Source organism: Pseudonaja textilis, chromosome 1, assembly GCF_049901715.1.
Source record: "Pseudonaja textilis isolate UNSWEBS1 chromosome 1, rPseTex1.2, whole genome shotgun sequence".
Taxonomy (NCBI): domain Eukaryota; kingdom Metazoa; phylum Chordata; class Lepidosauria; order Squamata; family Elapidae; genus Pseudonaja; species Pseudonaja textilis.
The window spans coordinates 329,118,903-329,137,316 of NC_141990.1; the positions used below are offsets into that span (position 1 = coordinate 329,118,903).

At 41.3% G+C, this 18,414-nt stretch overlaps 1 protein-coding gene and 1 long non-coding RNA gene across 2 annotated transcripts in view; one reads left to right on the top strand and one right to left on the bottom strand.

Annotated features, from left to right (window-relative positions):
* Positions 1 to 6,725, top strand: part of MFSD12 (major facilitator superfamily domain containing 12) — a 28,452-nt gene extending 21,727 nt beyond the window's left edge. The window contains exons 5-10 of the mRNA XM_026698941.2: positions 46 to 138; positions 436 to 528; positions 2,984 to 3,154; positions 4,651 to 4,745; positions 5,821 to 5,951; positions 6,297 to 6,725. Of these exons, the coding sequence (XP_026554726.2) occupies positions 46 to 138; positions 436 to 528; positions 2,984 to 3,154; positions 4,651 to 4,745; positions 5,821 to 5,951; positions 6,297 to 6,385 (672 nt within the window). The 3' untranslated portion in view covers positions 6,386 to 6,725. The remainder of the gene's footprint in view (positions 1 to 45; positions 139 to 435; positions 529 to 2,983; positions 3,155 to 4,650; positions 4,746 to 5,820; positions 5,952 to 6,296) is intronic.
* The window catches only part of LOC148128404 (uncharacterized), a 93,957-nt gene that overhangs the window by 24,486 nt on the left and 51,057 nt on the right, over positions 1 to 18,414 (bottom strand). The gene's annotated exons all lie outside the window — the stretch shown is intronic.

The window sequence follows — 18,414 nt, forward strand, 5'->3', positions numbered from 1 at the left end:
GTGCACTTAGGTATGTGCATATGTAACACCACTTTCTGCCTCCAGGTGGCAATGCTGTACATGTTCACCCGGCTCATTGTCAACCTATCTCAGACATACATTGCAATGTACCTCACCAATTCACTATTGCTTCCAAAAGTAAGTATGATCTTTGGGAAGGGGGAAGCTTGTTTTGTCAGTGTTGACAAACCTTTTTCGGCACCAAGTGCCGAAACAGGAGCGTACACGGGGGAGCGCCAGAAACCAGAATATCAGCTCCCTGGCGTGTGAGTGTGGGAGCACCGGAAACTGGACGAGCAGCTCCCTTGCCCTCTGCAAAAGCCACCACTGTTGGGGTAGGATTTAATCAACAGTAGGCTGCATTTGTTTTCTTATCTTTTTCCCTAAAGGAAGAGCCTAAATGGTTTTATTCCTTTTTCTCTTATCTTTTTACAGAAATACATTGCCACAATTCCACTGGTGATGTATATTAGTGGCTTTCTCTCCTCCTTTTTGATGAAAACTGTGAACAAATGGATTGGCAGAAATGTGAGTACTCCCAGCCTTCCTTTTCCGTCTTTGCAGCCCTAAAGGAAAATTTGGCTTTCCCGCCAGGTGTCCTTGTAACTACCACTTCACTCACACCCAGGAAGGTCTCTTCCATGCTCAGGCACCTACAACTGTGCAGAAATTGCATTATCCAAATTGAAATTTATGGGAATATGTGAAAGGTTAAATTCTGTTGCATCAAGGAGGCTATCCACACTAGGATATCCAATTGATCTCTTCAGGTGCAAAGGACCAGATCCATACATGAAGGTCTGATGAAATTGATTTATTCCTAATCATGTATGCGCACAGGAATGAGTAGTGTGGTGGCCTAGACATTGAGCTCTCACCTCACAATCAGGAAGCTGTGAATTCGACCCTAGGTAGCAGCAGATATTTCTCCTCCTGAGCGCAAGAAAATATCTGCTGCAAACTCCACGTAGGCATCAGGAAGGGCATCCAGTCAGTAAATGCTCAACTCTGAATCCACTCTGATGCAAGAGATTAAGGTAAAGGTTTCCCTCGCACATACGTGCTAGTCATTTCCGGCTCTAGAGGGCAGTGCTCATCTCTGTTACAAAGCTGAAGAGCCAGCGCTGTCTGAAGATGTCTCCATGGTCATGTGGCAGGCATGATTAAATACTGAAGGCGCATGGAACACTGTTACCTTCCCACTAAAGTGGTCCCTATTTTTCTACTTGCATTTTTACATGCTTTCAAACTGCTAGGTTGGCTGAAACAGGGACAAGTAACAGGAGCTCACTCCATTACACAGCACTAGGGATTTGAACTGCCAAACTGCCAACCTTTCTGATTGACAAGCTCAGCGTCTTAGCCACTGAGCCACTGCATTCCACGCAAGGGATTACAGGGTCTTTAAAAGTAAACAAATGCCTATGCGCAGGAATCTTCTCAGATAATATTACTATTATTCTTCTCATCCTTCTTATTACCTGTCTTTTCCAACTTATAACTATAACCGTGTTGCTTATATCTTTACAATTTATATTGTTTTATTTGTTCCCTAGTATGATATGATTGCTTATTAGTAACCTATGCTTATCATGGTGTTGCATATTATGATTCTTGATGAATGTATTTATTTTTCCTTTATGCACACTGAAAGCTTATGCACCAAAGACAAATTCCTTGTATATCCAATCACACTTGGCCATTAAAGAATTCTACTCTACTCTACTCTACTCTACTCTACTCCACTCCACTCCACTCCACTCCATTCCATTCCATTCCATTCCATTCTATTCTATTCTATTCTATTCTATTCTATTCATTAGCACCTGCTTGGAGTTAGATAAGGGTCAATGGAATTCAAGGTTGCACTTAGTTCATTTTTGGCTATGTAGGGATTCTAGGCCAATCCCTCTTTTAACTCCTCCCCGACATTCTGCCACTCCTTCTACGCTTTCACACAGGTGCTTAGATACCAGCTGAAAGCTGATGTTACAAATCAGGCAAATTTTCTGATGTTACAAATTTTATGCAACAACCCTACCCCCAATAAAAATAGGATTTGTAAAACCATGTTTCCCAAATTATCTTGAGATGTCAATCTTCCCTTGATTTTATTTTGCAAGAATAAGATGTTTTCCTGAATTTTGAGCTTTTTAGAAAAGGGCAATCTTTAATTCTTGCAGAACATAATTTTATTTTCAGTTGTAATAGATGCCTTGACAATTATAAATGCTATACTGTACATGTCTGTTTTATTTATACATTTTATATGGCCACCATCTCACTTACAATGACTCTAGGCAGCTTATAGAAGTTGTATTCTGAGCTATATTCATTTACAAGTGCTGTCATTGTTGTGCTATCTCTGCTTCCTTTGTTCATTCTAGCTCTTGCTTGCACTGTGTTCTTCTCCTTTTTCAATATAATACTCTCCAGCCTTTTGCAAAAAGTAGGCTCTTGTCCAAAAGATAAAACACTTGACTACACTTGATCTGGAGAAATTCTTAGATATTAGCACATGGTTTGTCAACCTCAGCAAATTTAAAAGATGTAGATTTCAACTCCCAGAATTCCCCAGCTATCATACAGGCTGGGGAATTCTGGGAGTTGAAGTCCACACATCTTTAAGTTGTCAAGAATTCAGAAACGCTGAATTAGAGGATGCTATTGAATACATAGTCCCGAAGATGTTTTTTAAAAAGGGCAACTGGACTTTCTTCATTTTTCTTTTCTTGAAAATGTTTCCTTTCCTTTCCCCACTGGTTAGTTACAACTGAAGAAGCTTCCTGGAAGACAAATGAAGTCTTCAAGAAAAATAAAAATCAAGGAAGTCCACTTGCCTTTTTTATTTTTAAAAACACCTTGGGGACAACCATGAGCTGGATGACTGAGAACCTCCATAGATGTTGAATGAATATTTTATGTAGTAGTGATTAATGCATCCGTGTTTCAGAAGTGAAAGTAATTTCTTTATCCATGTTAGCTCACCTACTTCCTGGGACTGCTGATTATCTTGGCCTTTGCCTCCTGGGTGGCCCTAGCTGAGCGACTCGGCGTTGAAGTTTACGGGGCTGCTGTTCTGCTTGGGACAGGTTCGGCCACCATTTTGGTAACTTCCCTCTCCATGACAGCTGATCTCATCGGACCCCACACGGTATGAAGCACCTTGTGTAAAAGATGGAGTCAGGCCCGCTTTAGGAGCTGGGTGGAAAGTCAGCGCTAATCCTTAAAAAAAGCAGAAAAAAAGAAGAAATGTGGGATTTCTGAATCATAGACAAGAGTGATTTGTTTGGAGCTCCAACGATATCTTCAAGGGAACAATGCCAAAGAAGTGGCCAAGGTTATCCTGAGAGGCGAGAGATTCAAGATGGAAGCCATAATGACATGACCAAAGCCCCTCCCCTTTTTATGCACATGAAAAGGAAGCGGGACTTTAATCACACCATTGCGGTCACCGTCTTGAATTAGGTGGGGCTCCTGGGCTGTATATCATTGGCAGCATTTTTGCACAATCCCTACCTCAGATGTTTTGGGGACTAAATGGCAAAATGTGTACATTGAGCCTTAGGGTGCCATAATATAATACTTTGCTTATTTTTAGAAGTACGTAAGGCCACTTGTTTATTGGTTTTTATGGGAAGGGGAATATGAAGGACAAAGGGCACTTTTGGAGAAGCTTAGAAATAAATGGTTTGTTTGCCATTCTGTACATCCTGTAGGTGCTTCTCATCGTGTGGACTTGAGGAATGCTGGCTAGGGAATTCTGGGTGTTGAAGTCCACATAACTTAAAGCTGCTGAGAAACATTGCTGTAGGCAAAGATCCTCCTGAAACCGGTTAAATATGAGCCAGCAGTGTGCAGCAGCAGCCAAAAAAGCTAATGCAATCCTTAGTTGCATTAACAGAGGGATACAATCAAGATCAAGTGAGGTACTAATACCACTCTATAAAGCCCTAGTAAGGCCACACCTAGAGTACTGCATTCACTTTTGGTCACCACATTATAAAAAAGATGTTGAGACTCTAGAAAAAGTACAAAGAAGAGCAACCAGGATGATTAGGGGACTGGAGACTAAAACATATGAAGAACGGTTACAGGAACTGGGCATGTCTAGTGAAGAGAAGGACCAGGGGAGACATGATAGCAGTCTTCCAATATTTGAGGGGCTGCCCCAGAGAGGAAGGGGTGAAACTATTTTCTAAAGCACCTGTAGGCCAGACAAGGAACAATGGATGGAAACTGAACAAGGAGAGATTCAGCCTAGAAATAAGGAGAAACTTTCTGATAGTGAGAACAATCAACCAGTGGAACAGCTTGCCCTTGGAACTTGTGGGAGTGCCATCACGTGAGACCTTCAAGAAGAGATTGACTGCCATTTGTCAGAAATGGTGTAGGGTCTCCCGCTTGGGCGGGGGTGGTGGACTAGATGACCTATAAGGTCCCTTCCAACTCTGATTATCTGTTATCTGCTATGCGGGAAGAAAGAAAAAGGAAAGAAAAAGAAAACAAGCCTCAGAATGGTACTATGCTGTAGAACTATTTTGAGGTCTGCCTCTTCTTTTTGTTTCAGAGTTTTGCTTTCTGGCCAGGATAAGACCTGCCAGCCACTCAAGTGGCCCTAATGCATTTGTGGCTCCTTTTCTCCAATAGCACAGCGGCGCATTCGTCTACGGGGCCATGAGCTTCACTGATAAAGTTGCCAACGGATTGTCGGTGATGATTATCCAGGGCCTGCATCCATGCCCGTAAGTGAAGGTTGTGGGCCACAGTGAGACAACGGTGTTGGTGAAAAGAAGGGTGGTGCGCAGGCCCCCCTTGGCACATCAGGGACTCGAAGGGCAGAGAAAATGGAGGGTACTTTGTGAAGAAATAGTTTCTGCTTGTCAGAACAGGCCAGGTGGGATAGTTGTTTTCTTAAATCCATTTGAATGATGCTGGATTCAGCATGTATTTCCCATTATGTACTTTACATCTTGTGTTAAACCAGGAATTACTTAACCACAGTTTATTGTATTTTATTCCAATTTCATTTTAAATTGTATTTTATCCAATTCCATTTTAAATTGCTTTTATCAAATTTCAGTAATAATTTGTTTCTGGAACTCTGCACTTTGATATGGCCCAGGGGCTAATCAATCAATCAATAAAACAAATATATAAATAAAGCTTAACCATAGTTTATTTAATAAACCATAATTGGCTGGACTGTAGTACCCACCCATTAGACTGTCCAGTGCAGTTGCAAACATTATGATTATGTTTATGCATTAAGGCAAACCTTAAATCAAATACTGGTATATGGACCCTGTACAGGTATATTAGAAGTAGAAACCATGCTTGATCAAACCATAGTTCAGTTTTCATAATGCATCACTGCCAATGTTATGCTCACAAACCATATTATAACTTGTGGAATCTCTTAACCTTTAATATCTGGATTTGAGACTTTTGGGAGATGGGAATTTTAAGAGGGAGTGTTAGATATACCATAGCTGAGGGGAATCCTCCATGTATCGAAGCAGTCTACCATAGAATGTACACAGTAACAGTGATTGAGGAATGGCATTGGTAGTAGGCTCAGCAAGACTCTTGAAATGGCACTAACAAGAAACATAGCTCCAACCTATTTTTTTGTTTTGATCCTACAAGATTTTTATGTTCTTCAGTGAAAATTACCTGCTTTGCTTAACCAGGGGCTCTGAAGAGAGAGCCTCCATGTGTAAGAGCAGTGTACACAACCTAATATTTATCTTCTTGTTGCATTTCCGTCCCGCGCCCCCCTCTGTTCCCATCTCCATCCCCACCCTTCACAAAATCCAGGACTCAGCTCTGTTGCAACGGCTGTGTGACCTTCTACCATTGGGTAATGGTCTCGGTTACCGGAGGCATGGCAATGGTGGCTGCCCTATTCCTAGCCAGCATCATGATCTGGCCAATCAGCATCCGTTTCTGTAAGTGGGATTTGCTGTGATGGGAAAAATAGGGGGTGTGGGAAATATAGAAGAGAGGGAAGCAGAGAAGTGCAGATGTAACTGCATCTACACCTGTGATTGACTTACAACCACAATTGCAATCAGAATTTCTATTGCTAAATAAGGCAGTGAATTATACCGGGTTTTATGACCTATTTTTCCAGTTGTTATACCAATCGCTGCAGTTGTAAAATGAATTGTGCAGTCATATTTATGACAGTTTTAGTGTCCCAGGATCATGTGATCACTTTCTAACAAAGTCAATGGGAAGGAGGGGGGGACATGTGGAAAAGTTCTGGCTAATGGATTGCATTTCTCCTGCAGGTGGTGTTTCTATTTCAGGATTAGCAGGGGTGAAGCCAAGAAGCCACCAATATCTTGAGGAAGGAGAACCAGTGGCAGTGGTGAACTGAGACATTTGAAGGAGCAAAGCTAGGACTGGATGGAATTGCAGCAGCGTGGAAATCCAAAGAACTGTTTCATCTAGCTTGAATTTGCCCTTATTTGCTCTCTGGACTCAACATGGACAATCCCAGCATATTTTGCACAAACCTTCCTTGACCTTTATGGGAAGATCCTTTCTTTTGACCACTTCATTCCCCCAGTTGGTCCTTTGTGCAGCTAGTGTAGAACTAGCAATGAAGCAATATCTTCCACCCTGCCATTCCCTTTTTCTACCTATTTGTACATAAAAATAACTAAATGTGAGGTTTTTTATTTAAGAAATAATTAAACTATCTTAAGTAAAAAAAAGACCTAATTATGTTTTTACTTGTTTGCTAAATATTCTATTTTTTATATGCTTGATCTTTAAAATACAGGGGGAGTGTATAGATACTGATTTGGGGGTAGATCACTCTCAAAAAGGCTGGTTTGTCAGGATAGAATGGTACAACCCTGAATTCTGTATCTTGATCTTCACTGCCATCTTCACCCTTAACAAACAACATACGGTAGTTTATTTGTCAGTGTTGGAGGACCAACAGACTTGCATATGTCACCCTTTTCCTATTCTTCTCTTCTTGCCCCAAAACTGGACACATGAGAATAGTGTCCAGTTTGAGGACTGATTTATTGCACTGCAGCCAGCTATCATGCTGAACTTCTGAAGGAAAGCTGTCAAGATCGTAAGTGCTGAACAGCCACTTCTTAAGAGGAGTTCAATTAGTTTCCCTTCAAATTGCAAAGGCCTGATCAAGATGATCTTTGAGGCCCTTCCGATACTATAATTCCCTTACTGAGTGGTTAGTTGCTCATATCAATAGATTATAGGCACGAGCCAAGGATCCTTGGTTGTTTATAATGGGTGTCTCTCTGTGGAGATTCTCAGTCTCATCCAGGTCATGGTTGTCCCAAAGGTGCTTTTTTCAAGAGGTAACTGGACTTTCTGGTTTTTATTTGAAGACATTTCATTTCCCATCCAAGAAGCTTCTTCAGCTCTGACTGAATAGTGGGGAATGGAAGGTGTTATACTCTTTGCAGACAGCTGGTCATTTGCAGGCTTTAGATATTTAAATAAAATCTCTTTAGAGTAGGGGTGTCAAACTCGTGGCCCCTGGCCCAGATACGTCATATCCTGCACCCCACCTCCATTTTAGCAAAGCGGGGGAAAGTCACGATACATCATGTGATGACCTGACACCGTGAGTTTGACACCCATTAGAAATTTAGATAAAAGAATGTAAATGACCAGCTGTCTGCTGGTCCTTCCATTCCCCACCATTCAGTCAGCTGAAGAAACTTCTTGGATGAGAAGTGAAACATCTTCAAAGAAAAACCAGGAAGTCCAGTTGCTTCTTAAGGTGCTTGAAAAAGCATCTTTGGGACTATTTATAATGGGTAAATAGCCTTTCAAATCATGTAATGGAATGACCTTGAGGTCACAATTGCAAATTGTACCTGGAGCTCAAGGTGTTTTTGCTTATGGCTGGTTTCACCAATCTGTGTTTTTCTGCCAGCTAACAATTTACAGGAACACATTTGCAGAGTATAAAACTGAGGAAGACTGACACAAAGTGGTGTCTCTTTCCCCCGCTATTGCCTCCCATTCTGAATAATCTGATTTATCAACTCTTCGTTGGCTTTAGAGTGGTCCCATATATATATATATACCCGTAGCTTCTAGCTGTAGATTTTAAGTCCTCTAGTTTCCATTCTTTATTCTGCCATTTGGCTTTGCTCCATTTGCCATTTCTTCACCAGTGGTTTTAGAGCTCTGAAACATGAAGCATCTTCACTCAAACCACAGTTGACATCTTTTCTAAGGATGCTTGGGTTTGCGTACTTCCTTTTCCAATTGCTTCTCAAAGGGTTTGTTAACTGCTTCTCAGCTGTTAGGGACCAAGGAGCAACAAGTTTTACAGCACCTGGTTTATTTCCTTACTCTTTAGCAAAATAAGTTTTAAATACATGTGTAAGGATTTTTTTTAAAAAAAATATTTTTGAATAAACAGGAAAAGGGTGATCAGAACTTCGATTTTCAAAAGTTACAAATGAACTAGAGGTCCAGATGGATTTAAAATAAGATTTTGGGATTAATTTTAAGAACTCTTTCTATGGGAAAATGTTTCTGTTTTGACTTCTTTAAAAAAAAGATGGAACTTTGAAGACAGAGGGAACTAAAGATTACAGAGCAATTAAAGGAGGAAAAACACTCAATTTTTACTTAATATAAAATGAAGCAAAACACCTTAATATTGACCATATTGAGAAATATTTTTGAACAATGGTCCCAAATTAATTTTAAAAGTGTCTGCCATGATATATTCTGTGTTTAAAAGATGTTATGGAAGAGGAACAAGTTTTACAAAGCAACACAGATATATCTGAAAGTGGATTTTAAAAGGACAGGCTACAAGACTGATGAAAAAAGATGCTAACTGGACGTTCAACTGAAAATGATTGAAGTCTTAATAATTAAAAGGATATACAAATAACAGCAAAAGAGTGATCTGGACAACTTTCCTATACTGGATTACAAAAGACACTTATTAAACCTTTGAAGAATGTTGTGAGAAGGAACAAAGTAAAAATCAAATCAGGTTTTAAGACATTTATCAAATTTCTATACCACTCATCTCACCTAAATGATTATTTGAAAGGGTTAAGGATCAAGATTGTTAAAAAGAAAAGGAAGAAATATAAGGTTGGTTTAACTGAGCTTTTGACACAGCTGCTTACTGGTGGGCATGGTGCTTTTCCTCCCCAAGAAACCAGGAGACACAAAAGGAAATGTGGGTGAGTCCCAGAATGCCTCCACAAGATGGCATTTCCTCATCAGAACAGCTAAGATCAAGGAAATGACAGTTGACAAGAACAAAAGGAAATGGGTTGGGATGTGGGTTGGATTGCATAACTAACAATTGTGTATAAAAGAAAAAAAAATGTTAATGAGTAATGAAGGGAGAGCCAGTTTGAAGTGCTGGCTTAGATGCTCGAAGATTGCAAGTTCTCCCTTAGACATCAAAGCCACCATGATGATTTGAGGCTAGTTGCTCCCTCAGCCCAATCCACCTCACAGGATTGTAGTGAGGAAAACAGGAATAGAAAACATGCACGCTGCCTTCAGTTGTTCCACCCTGTCATTCTGTTACCCCCTTCCCTCCTTCTGCCAGGTGGGGGATGAGGTGAGAGAGGATGTATGGCAGGTTCAGTTGGGAAGGGTGTGCTAGGGAGGGTGAGAGGTATTGTGGGTCAAGAAGAGTGCATGACAGGTGCAGTGCCAGTCAGGTAAGAGTAGGGTATGTGGGCGGCTGATTGTCAGGGTCAGGAAGGGTGTGTGGGTGTCAAGGGGGCTGCGATAAATAGCAGTAGAACTTAGACTTATATACTGCTTCACCGTGCTTTACAGCCCTTTCTAAGCAGTTTACAGAGTCAGCACATTGTTCCCAACAATCTGGGTCCTCATTTTATCAACCTTGGAAGGATAGAAGGCTGAGTCAGCCTTGAGCTGGTGAGAATCGAACTATAGGTAGCTGGCAGTCAGCAGAAGTAGCTTGCAATACTGCATCCTAACCACTGTGCCGCCACCGCTTAATGTGAATGCCATGTGGACAGGCAGGGTGTATGCAAGAGATGTCCTGGGAGTTGGGAAAGGCATGCTTGGGAGTGTGTAACAGGTGTGTGTGTCAGGGAGAGTGCAGGAAGTGGCATAGATCTGGGGGATTACAGAGGGGCAATGTGGATCAGAAAGGGTATGCAGAGTTCCTTCCTGTTATTCCTCCCCGCCCCCCCGCCCCCCCGCCCTTCTTCCTTTCCCAACAGCAGGTAAGTGGCTGCTGCTGAATGGGGGAATGGAGAGAGGGATTGCAAAACTGGCTTGGAAACTGTCACAGAACAGCTGAAAATACAGATTACGTGGCTACAGCACAAAATCTGTGGGCTCTGGATTTTGAATGCATTCTGCAAGATAGCCTATTTGAGGTACCTTGGTCCAAAAACATTGCTTTTGATGCACTGTTTCACCAGTTAAAAGTTTTAGATACAAGAAGTTTTGTAGTACATAGATGTCACCTCCTCTCTTGAAAGAGCCATACACAAAACCGAGCAGGGTTGTACTGCCCTTAACTACATTCCATAACAAATGAAAGAAAAACACAGAGAACAACCAGCAACTATAGAAACAGAGACATCCTTTGTATAGAAGATTAGCAACGTGAAGAGTTTTGGACTTCAAACACAGACTACTGCCCAAGCTGCGTCTCCAACTCTGAATCAGTGTTTTTCAACCTCAGCAACTTTAAGATGGGTGGACTTCATGTTGACTGAGGAATTCTGGGAATTGAAATCCATCCTTCTGAAAGTTACTGAGATTGAAAACCACTGCTCAGGATGCACTGGGACTTTGCTCCAGCTGTTGCTTTCTAATGCACAGGTGTCAAACTCATGGCGTCCTGTTGCTGTCACATGACATTTCATGACGTTTATCCCCTTCGTGGAGCTGGGGTGGGCGTGGCCTGTATATGATGCATCCCTGATTTAATGCATTGGAGCTAGCTTGATCTAGTGGCTAAGGCACGAAGCTAGAAACCAGGAGATTGAATTCTAGTTCTGCCTTAGGCATGAAAGCCAGTTGGGTGACTTTGGGCCAGTCACTCTCTCTCAGCCCAACTCACTTCACAGGGTTGTTGATGGGAAAATAGGAGAAGGAAGGAGTATTAGGAATGTTCACTGTCTTACTGAGTACGAAAAGGATGAAAATCTAAATACAATAAAAATCTAATAAAACGAGCAATTTAACAACAATCATCACTGGCTAAAAAAAAGAAAAATCCACAGAAGAAATATTGCAGCCTCTCAACCCCCAAGGTGTGGAGCAATAATGTCTTTTTAATGGCCCTCCTTAAAAGGAAGGAAGGAGCAGTAAGGGTCTGGGGAGGGAGATTCAATTCTTGGTATGGTATGTGGTTTGACTTTGGGAGATAGAAGAGCCTCAGACTAAGCAATGTTAGATAAGAGGCAGCTGATTCCTCAGAAACAATGGAGGTAAGGTAAAAAAAAATATCAGAAGAAGTCTTCCTAGTTACCTGGACTATAAGTGAGGAGAGATGTACTTTTAGGCTTGTAATATTCTGTTAAAGTAATACAATAAATTGCAAAAATACAAGTAAGAGGCCAGAGGAGGAGACCCAAAATTATTGGTAGACTCACACTGCAATGAACAAGGATATACCTTCAATTTTGCAGCTACTAAGATTGTTGGACGAGCAGGCACAAAAACAGCCAGGGAAGTGATTGAAGCCTGGGAAATGGGCCCTTCATAAGTCAATAGGGGTGTTGACTTACCACCAGCGTATCAAGTACTTAGGAGGTGAGGCCTTGGCAACAGAAGGAAACAGCAGCCAATGACTTAATAGCCAGCCATCAAAATCTCAACCAACATCTAAAAAGCCAGATACAACAAGCATCATATAAATATCACACACAGAACAGTCCAAAGCACACACTCTGCTAGAGAGAAGTGCCCTAAGGATGGGCCCCAGGCATGAATCCAAAAGCTTGGAAGACTAAACCTCTGGTCCTTATGACCGACCCAGATTGGATCCTGCAACATTATCCTGGGACATGTATATTCATATTCATAATACAATAAAGTTAGAGCTAATATTTTTTGGGGGTATTTCTAGTCTGGTCTACCTCACAAGGCTGACAATATTAGTGGGAGCAATGACTGAGACTTGATTTTGGGATCACTGAAGATGCCAGTCCCTAGCAAAAAAGATAAAGGGTACCAGAGCTTATGGGACAAGAGAGTTGTTAATGGGATTACGACAATTGGGGATATCCAGATCCTGAGACTTGAAGGGCTTTAGAAATTAACAACCAGCCTTGTGAATTGCAGCTGGAAACCAACAGGAAACCAGCCTGTCTGATTTGTAACTCTGGCTTGCAGGTAATTTTTAATCGAAAGATTGGTATTTAGGGCAGCTTTTTGCAAGCAAACAAGCTTTTTGTATTTTTGTACAGGTAATCCTTGACTTACAACAGTTCATTTAGTGACTATTCAAAGTTACAATGGCACTGAAAAAAGTGACTTACGACCATTTTTCGCACTTATGACCGTTGCAGCTTCCCCACTGTCATGAGAGGCCAGGCGAGGAGAAGCACCCCTTGACGTGAGTGATGTCGAGTTGGCCACACCCACCCAGTCACATGACTGGATGCACTTTTCTCTTGTACAGTCAACAGCTGTTGCTTTTAGTGACATATTCTATGATCTCTGAACATGTATGGACCAGCTGTACAGCCACTAGAATGACTAAAAGCTGGTTGTTTTAGAAGTCTTTTGTGGCAATGAGTCCCATATGTGCAGGACATTTCCTGTGAAAATGTCTTTTCTTTGCCCAGAATCAAATAAAGTGCTTCCAATACATTTTATAAGAAGAGGGCAGGGTGGGATGTGTTGTAGAGCTTTGATTTGTCTGAATTCTGTTTCCTTAACTACCTTTTGTGTTCTTATTTATTTTAGAAACTAATTGGAAAGCCTGTTCTTTCTTGTCCTTGGCCAAATAGTTGCTTAGATCAAAAGTAATAATGGGAAATTGACGTTTCTGGGGTAATATAATCCTTCAGATATTCTTAGAGGGGAATCATGCCATATGCTTGGACTGATGCCATGAGTTCTTTTATGTAGGCCCAGCTCACTGGACTCCAATTTGGATGCAGGTAAGTGCAGGGCACGCAGGGAGGCTTGGGGAGGGCAAAACATGGGCCTCCCAGAAGTTCAAGAAGGCTAGGAACAGGCCCGTTTCCGGCTTCCAGAGAGCCTCTGGAGCCAGGCAGGGCAAAAATGTTGTCATTGTCCCCCCGTGGTGCAGGAGGCCGACTAGGTCACGCCCAGCATGGCTACAGCCACCCAGCACCGGGTAGAGAACCTGCTGCTAAAATTTTTGAAGCCCATCCCTGAATAAGATAATAGCATCAAACATCAACTTTTTACTTTTACATCATCACATCAACTAGCCATTTCTATAGCAACAAATCTATTTAATAGGTAAAACCAGTGGTGGGGTTCAAATTTTTTTTTCTACCGGTTCTGTGGTCGTGGCTTGGTGGGCATGGCTTGGTGGGCGTGACAGGGGAAGGATACTGCAAAATCTCTATTCCCTCCACACCCCACTAACCTGCTTTCCAGCTCCATTCTCCTGTTCAGGACAACAAAAGAAGACCCAGGCGATCAGCTGGGACTCGGGAGGCAGAGAATAGATGGAAGCGGGACCTGTCAGATGTGATTTGAACTACTCAAAATTTCCGCTACCAGTTCTCCGAACTACTCAAAATTTCCGCTATCGGTTCTCTGAACTACTTAAAATTTCCGCTATCGGTTCTCTGAACTATTTAAAATTTCCACTACTGGTTCTCCAGAACTGGTCAGAAACTGCTAAATACCACCTCTGGGTAAAATTCGAAACCAACCTTTCATTTTTTTTTCTATTTCAAGCATGAAGCAGTTTCCACAGTGGTGGGATTAATTTTTTTTTACTACCGGTTCTGTGGGTGTGGCTTGGTGGGCGTGGTAGGGGACGGATACTGCAAAATCACCATTCCCTCCCCACCCACTAACCTGCTTTCCAGCTCCGTTCTCCTGTGCAGGGCAACCAAAGAAGACTCAGCCGATCAGCGGGGACTCAATGGGAGGCACACCCCAGCTGCCTCTCAGCTCAGCTTTTATAGCCACCAGTTGCTGGACTAGCTAGGGAGAGGTCTTGAAGGAGGGTGTTCCATATTAGCAGGCTTGAAACCCTGCATTGCTATTGGTCAACAAAGAGAACTACCTGATTGGACAGCCAAGACGGCTGTGATTGGCTCGCTAAGAGTCTACCGCGATTGGATGAAACCAATCACGGGAGACTCAAAGCGATGTCATTGGCAGCCTAGCCGCAGCCAGCTCTATAAAAAGAGCTGTCGCGAGCCCTGTTACTCACTCAGATCTAGCCTGTAAATAAAGAGCTGTTGTTCACTTATTTTGAGTCTCTCATCTCTATGAGTCCGACCTTCCAAACTTAACAGAGGGGTAGGCAATTAATTTTCCCAAAGGGGCCACATAAAACATTGGCACCATTGTGGAGGGCCGCTGCCCCACCCCAGGCATTGTTGCCATTGCACCGTCGCCCCGCTCTTTTCTGATGCCATGCCACCTCCTCTGCTGACATCACACTGATGCCCTGCCCCCAACACCTAGCTGGCACTCGCCTCCCCATCCCCCGACACTACTTCTACACTGAGGCCTCCGCCAATGCACTACACCACCGGCACCGATGATGCACTGGTGCCCTGACCCTGATGCTGATGTTGCTGATGCCGCACCTCAAGCCCCTGACCCTGTGGACCCAACTGGGACTGCCTGTGGGTTGGATGTGGCCCATGGGCCGTAAAATGCTCAGGTCTGTCTTTTTTTTTTCCAAATAAAGTTTTTTATTTTTATAACAAAGACAAAAACAAACAAATAAAACCATCTTTCTCTTCGACAGTGTATCAGTTGGGTACATATATCTTGGGCATATAATAACATTATCATACATGTTTATAATCATTTTAATCAGTATTTTATATCACATTTATCAATTATTATATTATCATTAACATTGTAGTTATTGCCTTTCATGGGTATATTTCACATTCATTTTCTTACTCTATCTAACTCCATCATTTATCAGTTATGGCATATTATACTGTACTTCAATATTTCAATTTCTTACTCTTCTATCCAGCCATTCATAAAATAAATTCCAAATTTTATAATAATCTTTTTCTTCCTGTTCTCTAATTGCCATTGTCAATCTACTCATTCCTGCACATTTCATTATTTTCTTAATTATTTCCTCATCCATTGGAATTTTCTTATTTTTCCAATTTTGTGCGAATACAATCCTAGCTGCTGTTAATACATTAATAATCAAAAATGTTAACTCTTTGTTGTAACCCTCAGGCAAAATTCCCAGTAAAAATGTCTCTGGTTTTAAATCTATACGCTGTTTTATCATTTTTTCCAGCCCCATGTGTATTCTAGTCCAATACTTTTTAGCACCCAGGTCTGTCTTAAAGGGACAGGGCACTAACAGTCCAGATGCTGGTCATTTTACAGGCAGCCTGTCCTCTCACAAGCTGTAAAGGTGTTTCAGTGCATCAGTTCTGAAGAAGGATGTCCATTGGAATGAAGAGGGGGGACAGGCTGATGGTTATGGCTATCATGTTGACTATCTTGGCACCCCCTCATCCTTTGAATGGTTCTGCTCTGAAGAACAGTACAGGTAATCCTCGACTTACAACCGTTCGCTGGGTGACCAAAGTTACAATGGCACTGAAAAAAGTGACTTATGGCCATTTTTCACAGTTATGACCTTTGCAGCATCCCCATGATCATGTGATCAAAATTCAGGTGCTTGGCAACTGATTCATATTGTTGGAAGTTAAAATCTACCCCTCTCCTAGGAAAGTGAAATATTTTAGGATATACTAAAAAGGCAGAATAGTTCCCCTAAAAAGAGAAACTCAGGCAGAAACTCAACCCCCATTTTTGCTAATGGGCCATTACTCTGGCCTGGGCCAGCCTATTTTACATAACAAAGGTCAGAATTGCCCAAAGTCCTTTCATTACATCATCTTCCAGCAAGGCTCAACCAAGCCTGGGACTCAGGACAGCCTACAGAGTTGCCCCTGCATGGCTCCATTGGAGTCTGACAACCAATCAGAATACAAGTTCAAATTCAAATCCCAACAGAGGGAATATATTTTTATTTTATTTTATTTTTATTTTATTTTTATTTGTCAATTGCTTACAAGATAATAGGTATAAGTATATACATAGTTATGAATACATGAAATGGGTACATATAAGAAAAATAAAAGAAACAATAGGACAGGACGATAGGCACATTGGTGCACTTATGCACGTTCCTTACAGACCTCTTAGGAAAGGGGTGAGGTCAATAGTAGACAGTCTAAGGTTAAAGTTTTGGGGGTTAGGGGAAGAAACCACAGAGTCAGGTAGAGTATTCCAGACATTGACCATTCTGTTGCTGAAGTCGTATTTCCTGCAATCAAGTTTGGTGCTTAACCTTGAGTTTGTATCTATTGTGTGCTCTTGTGTTGTTATGGTTGAAGCTGAAGTATTCATTGACTGGTGGGACATTGCAATGTATGATTTTATATACTATACTTAGATCGGACCAAAGGCGGCGTAGTTCTAGGTTTTCTAGGTCTAGAATTTCAAGTCTGGTGGCATAAGGTATTCTGCAACGAGTAGAGGAGTGGAGAACTCTTCTTGTGAAATATTTCTGGACTTTCTCAACTGTGCTAATATCAGATATGTAATGTGGGTTCCAGATTGATGAGCTGTATTTGAGTCTTGGTCTAGCAAATGTTTTGTATGCTCTAGTTAGTAGTGTGATATTACCAGAGAAAAAGCTACATAGGATTAGGTTAACAACTCTTAATGCCTTTTTTGGCTATGTAGTTACAGTGGGCTCTTGCACTTAGGTCATTTGAGATGAGTACTCCAAGGTCCTTTACAGAGCTTGGATCATCAACAAGATCTTGACTATTCAGCTTGTATTTTATTTTCTGATTTTTTTTGCCAATATGTAAGACAGAGGATTTATTTGTTGAGATTTGAAGTTGCCATTTGTTTGACCATTCTGATACACAGTCAAGATCTTTTTGAAGGTATTGATAGTATTGTCTGTGGTATTAAACAGCTTTACATCATCAGCGAAAAGAACACAGTTGCTCTTAATATGATCACAGAGGTCATTTATGTAGAGTATGAAGAGAGTTGGTCCTAGAACACTGCCTTGGGGGACACCACTATTGACAGGTACAGAATTTGATAGGACACTCCCAGTTTTGACCATTTGTTGTCTGTTTGACAGGAATGCTTCTATCCAGTTATGCAGTTGTCCAGAGATACCATAGGATTTTATTTTTAGTAGTAGTTTGTCATGTACCACTGAATCAAAGGCTTTACAGAAGTCTATGTAGATTGCATCTATTGTTTTGCCCTGATCAAGTTGTGTAGTCCATATGTTTTTGCAGTGTAAGAGTTGCAGATTACAGGATATTTCTGCACATAATACATAATGTGGGTTCCAGACTGATGACTGTATTCAAGTATTGGTCTAGCAAATGTTTTGTATGCTCTAGTTATTAGTGTAATATTACCAGAGAAAAAGCTACATAAGATTAGGTTAACAACTCTTAATGTCTTTTTGGCTATGTAGTTACAGTAGGCTCTTGCACTTAGGTTATTTGAGATGAGTACTCCAAGATCCTTGACAGAGTTTGGATCATCAACAAGGTCTTGACTATTCAGCCTGTATTTTATTTTCTGGGTTGTTGTTGTTTTTTTGCCAATATATAGGACAGAGAGTTTATTTGTTGAGATTTGAAGTTGCCATTTGTTTGACCATTCTGATACATAGTCAAGATCTTTTTGAAGGGTAGCAATGTCTGTGGTATTGAACAGCTTTACATCATCAGCAAAAAGAACGCAGTTGCTCTTAATATGATCACAGAGGTCATTTATGTAGAGTATGAAGAGAGTTGGTCCTAGAACACTGCCTTGGAGGACACCACTGTTGACAGGTACAGGATTTGATAGGACACTCCCAATTTTGACCATTTGTTGTCTGTTTGACTGGAATGCTTCTATCCAGTTATGTAGTTGTCCAGAGATACCATAAGATTTTAGTTTTAGGAGTAGTTTGTCGTGTACCACTGAATCAAAGGCTTTACAGAAGTCTATGTAGATTGCATTTATTGCTTTGCCCTGATTGAGTTGTGTAGTCCATATGTTTTTGCAGTGTAAGAGTTGCAGATTACATGATAATTTTTTCCTGAAACCAAATTTTTTATTAGAGAGTAGGTTGTTTGTTTCTAAGTGGGCGGATGATGGATTGGTTAATAATTGATTCCATGACTTTACAGGGGATGCAGCATAAAGAGA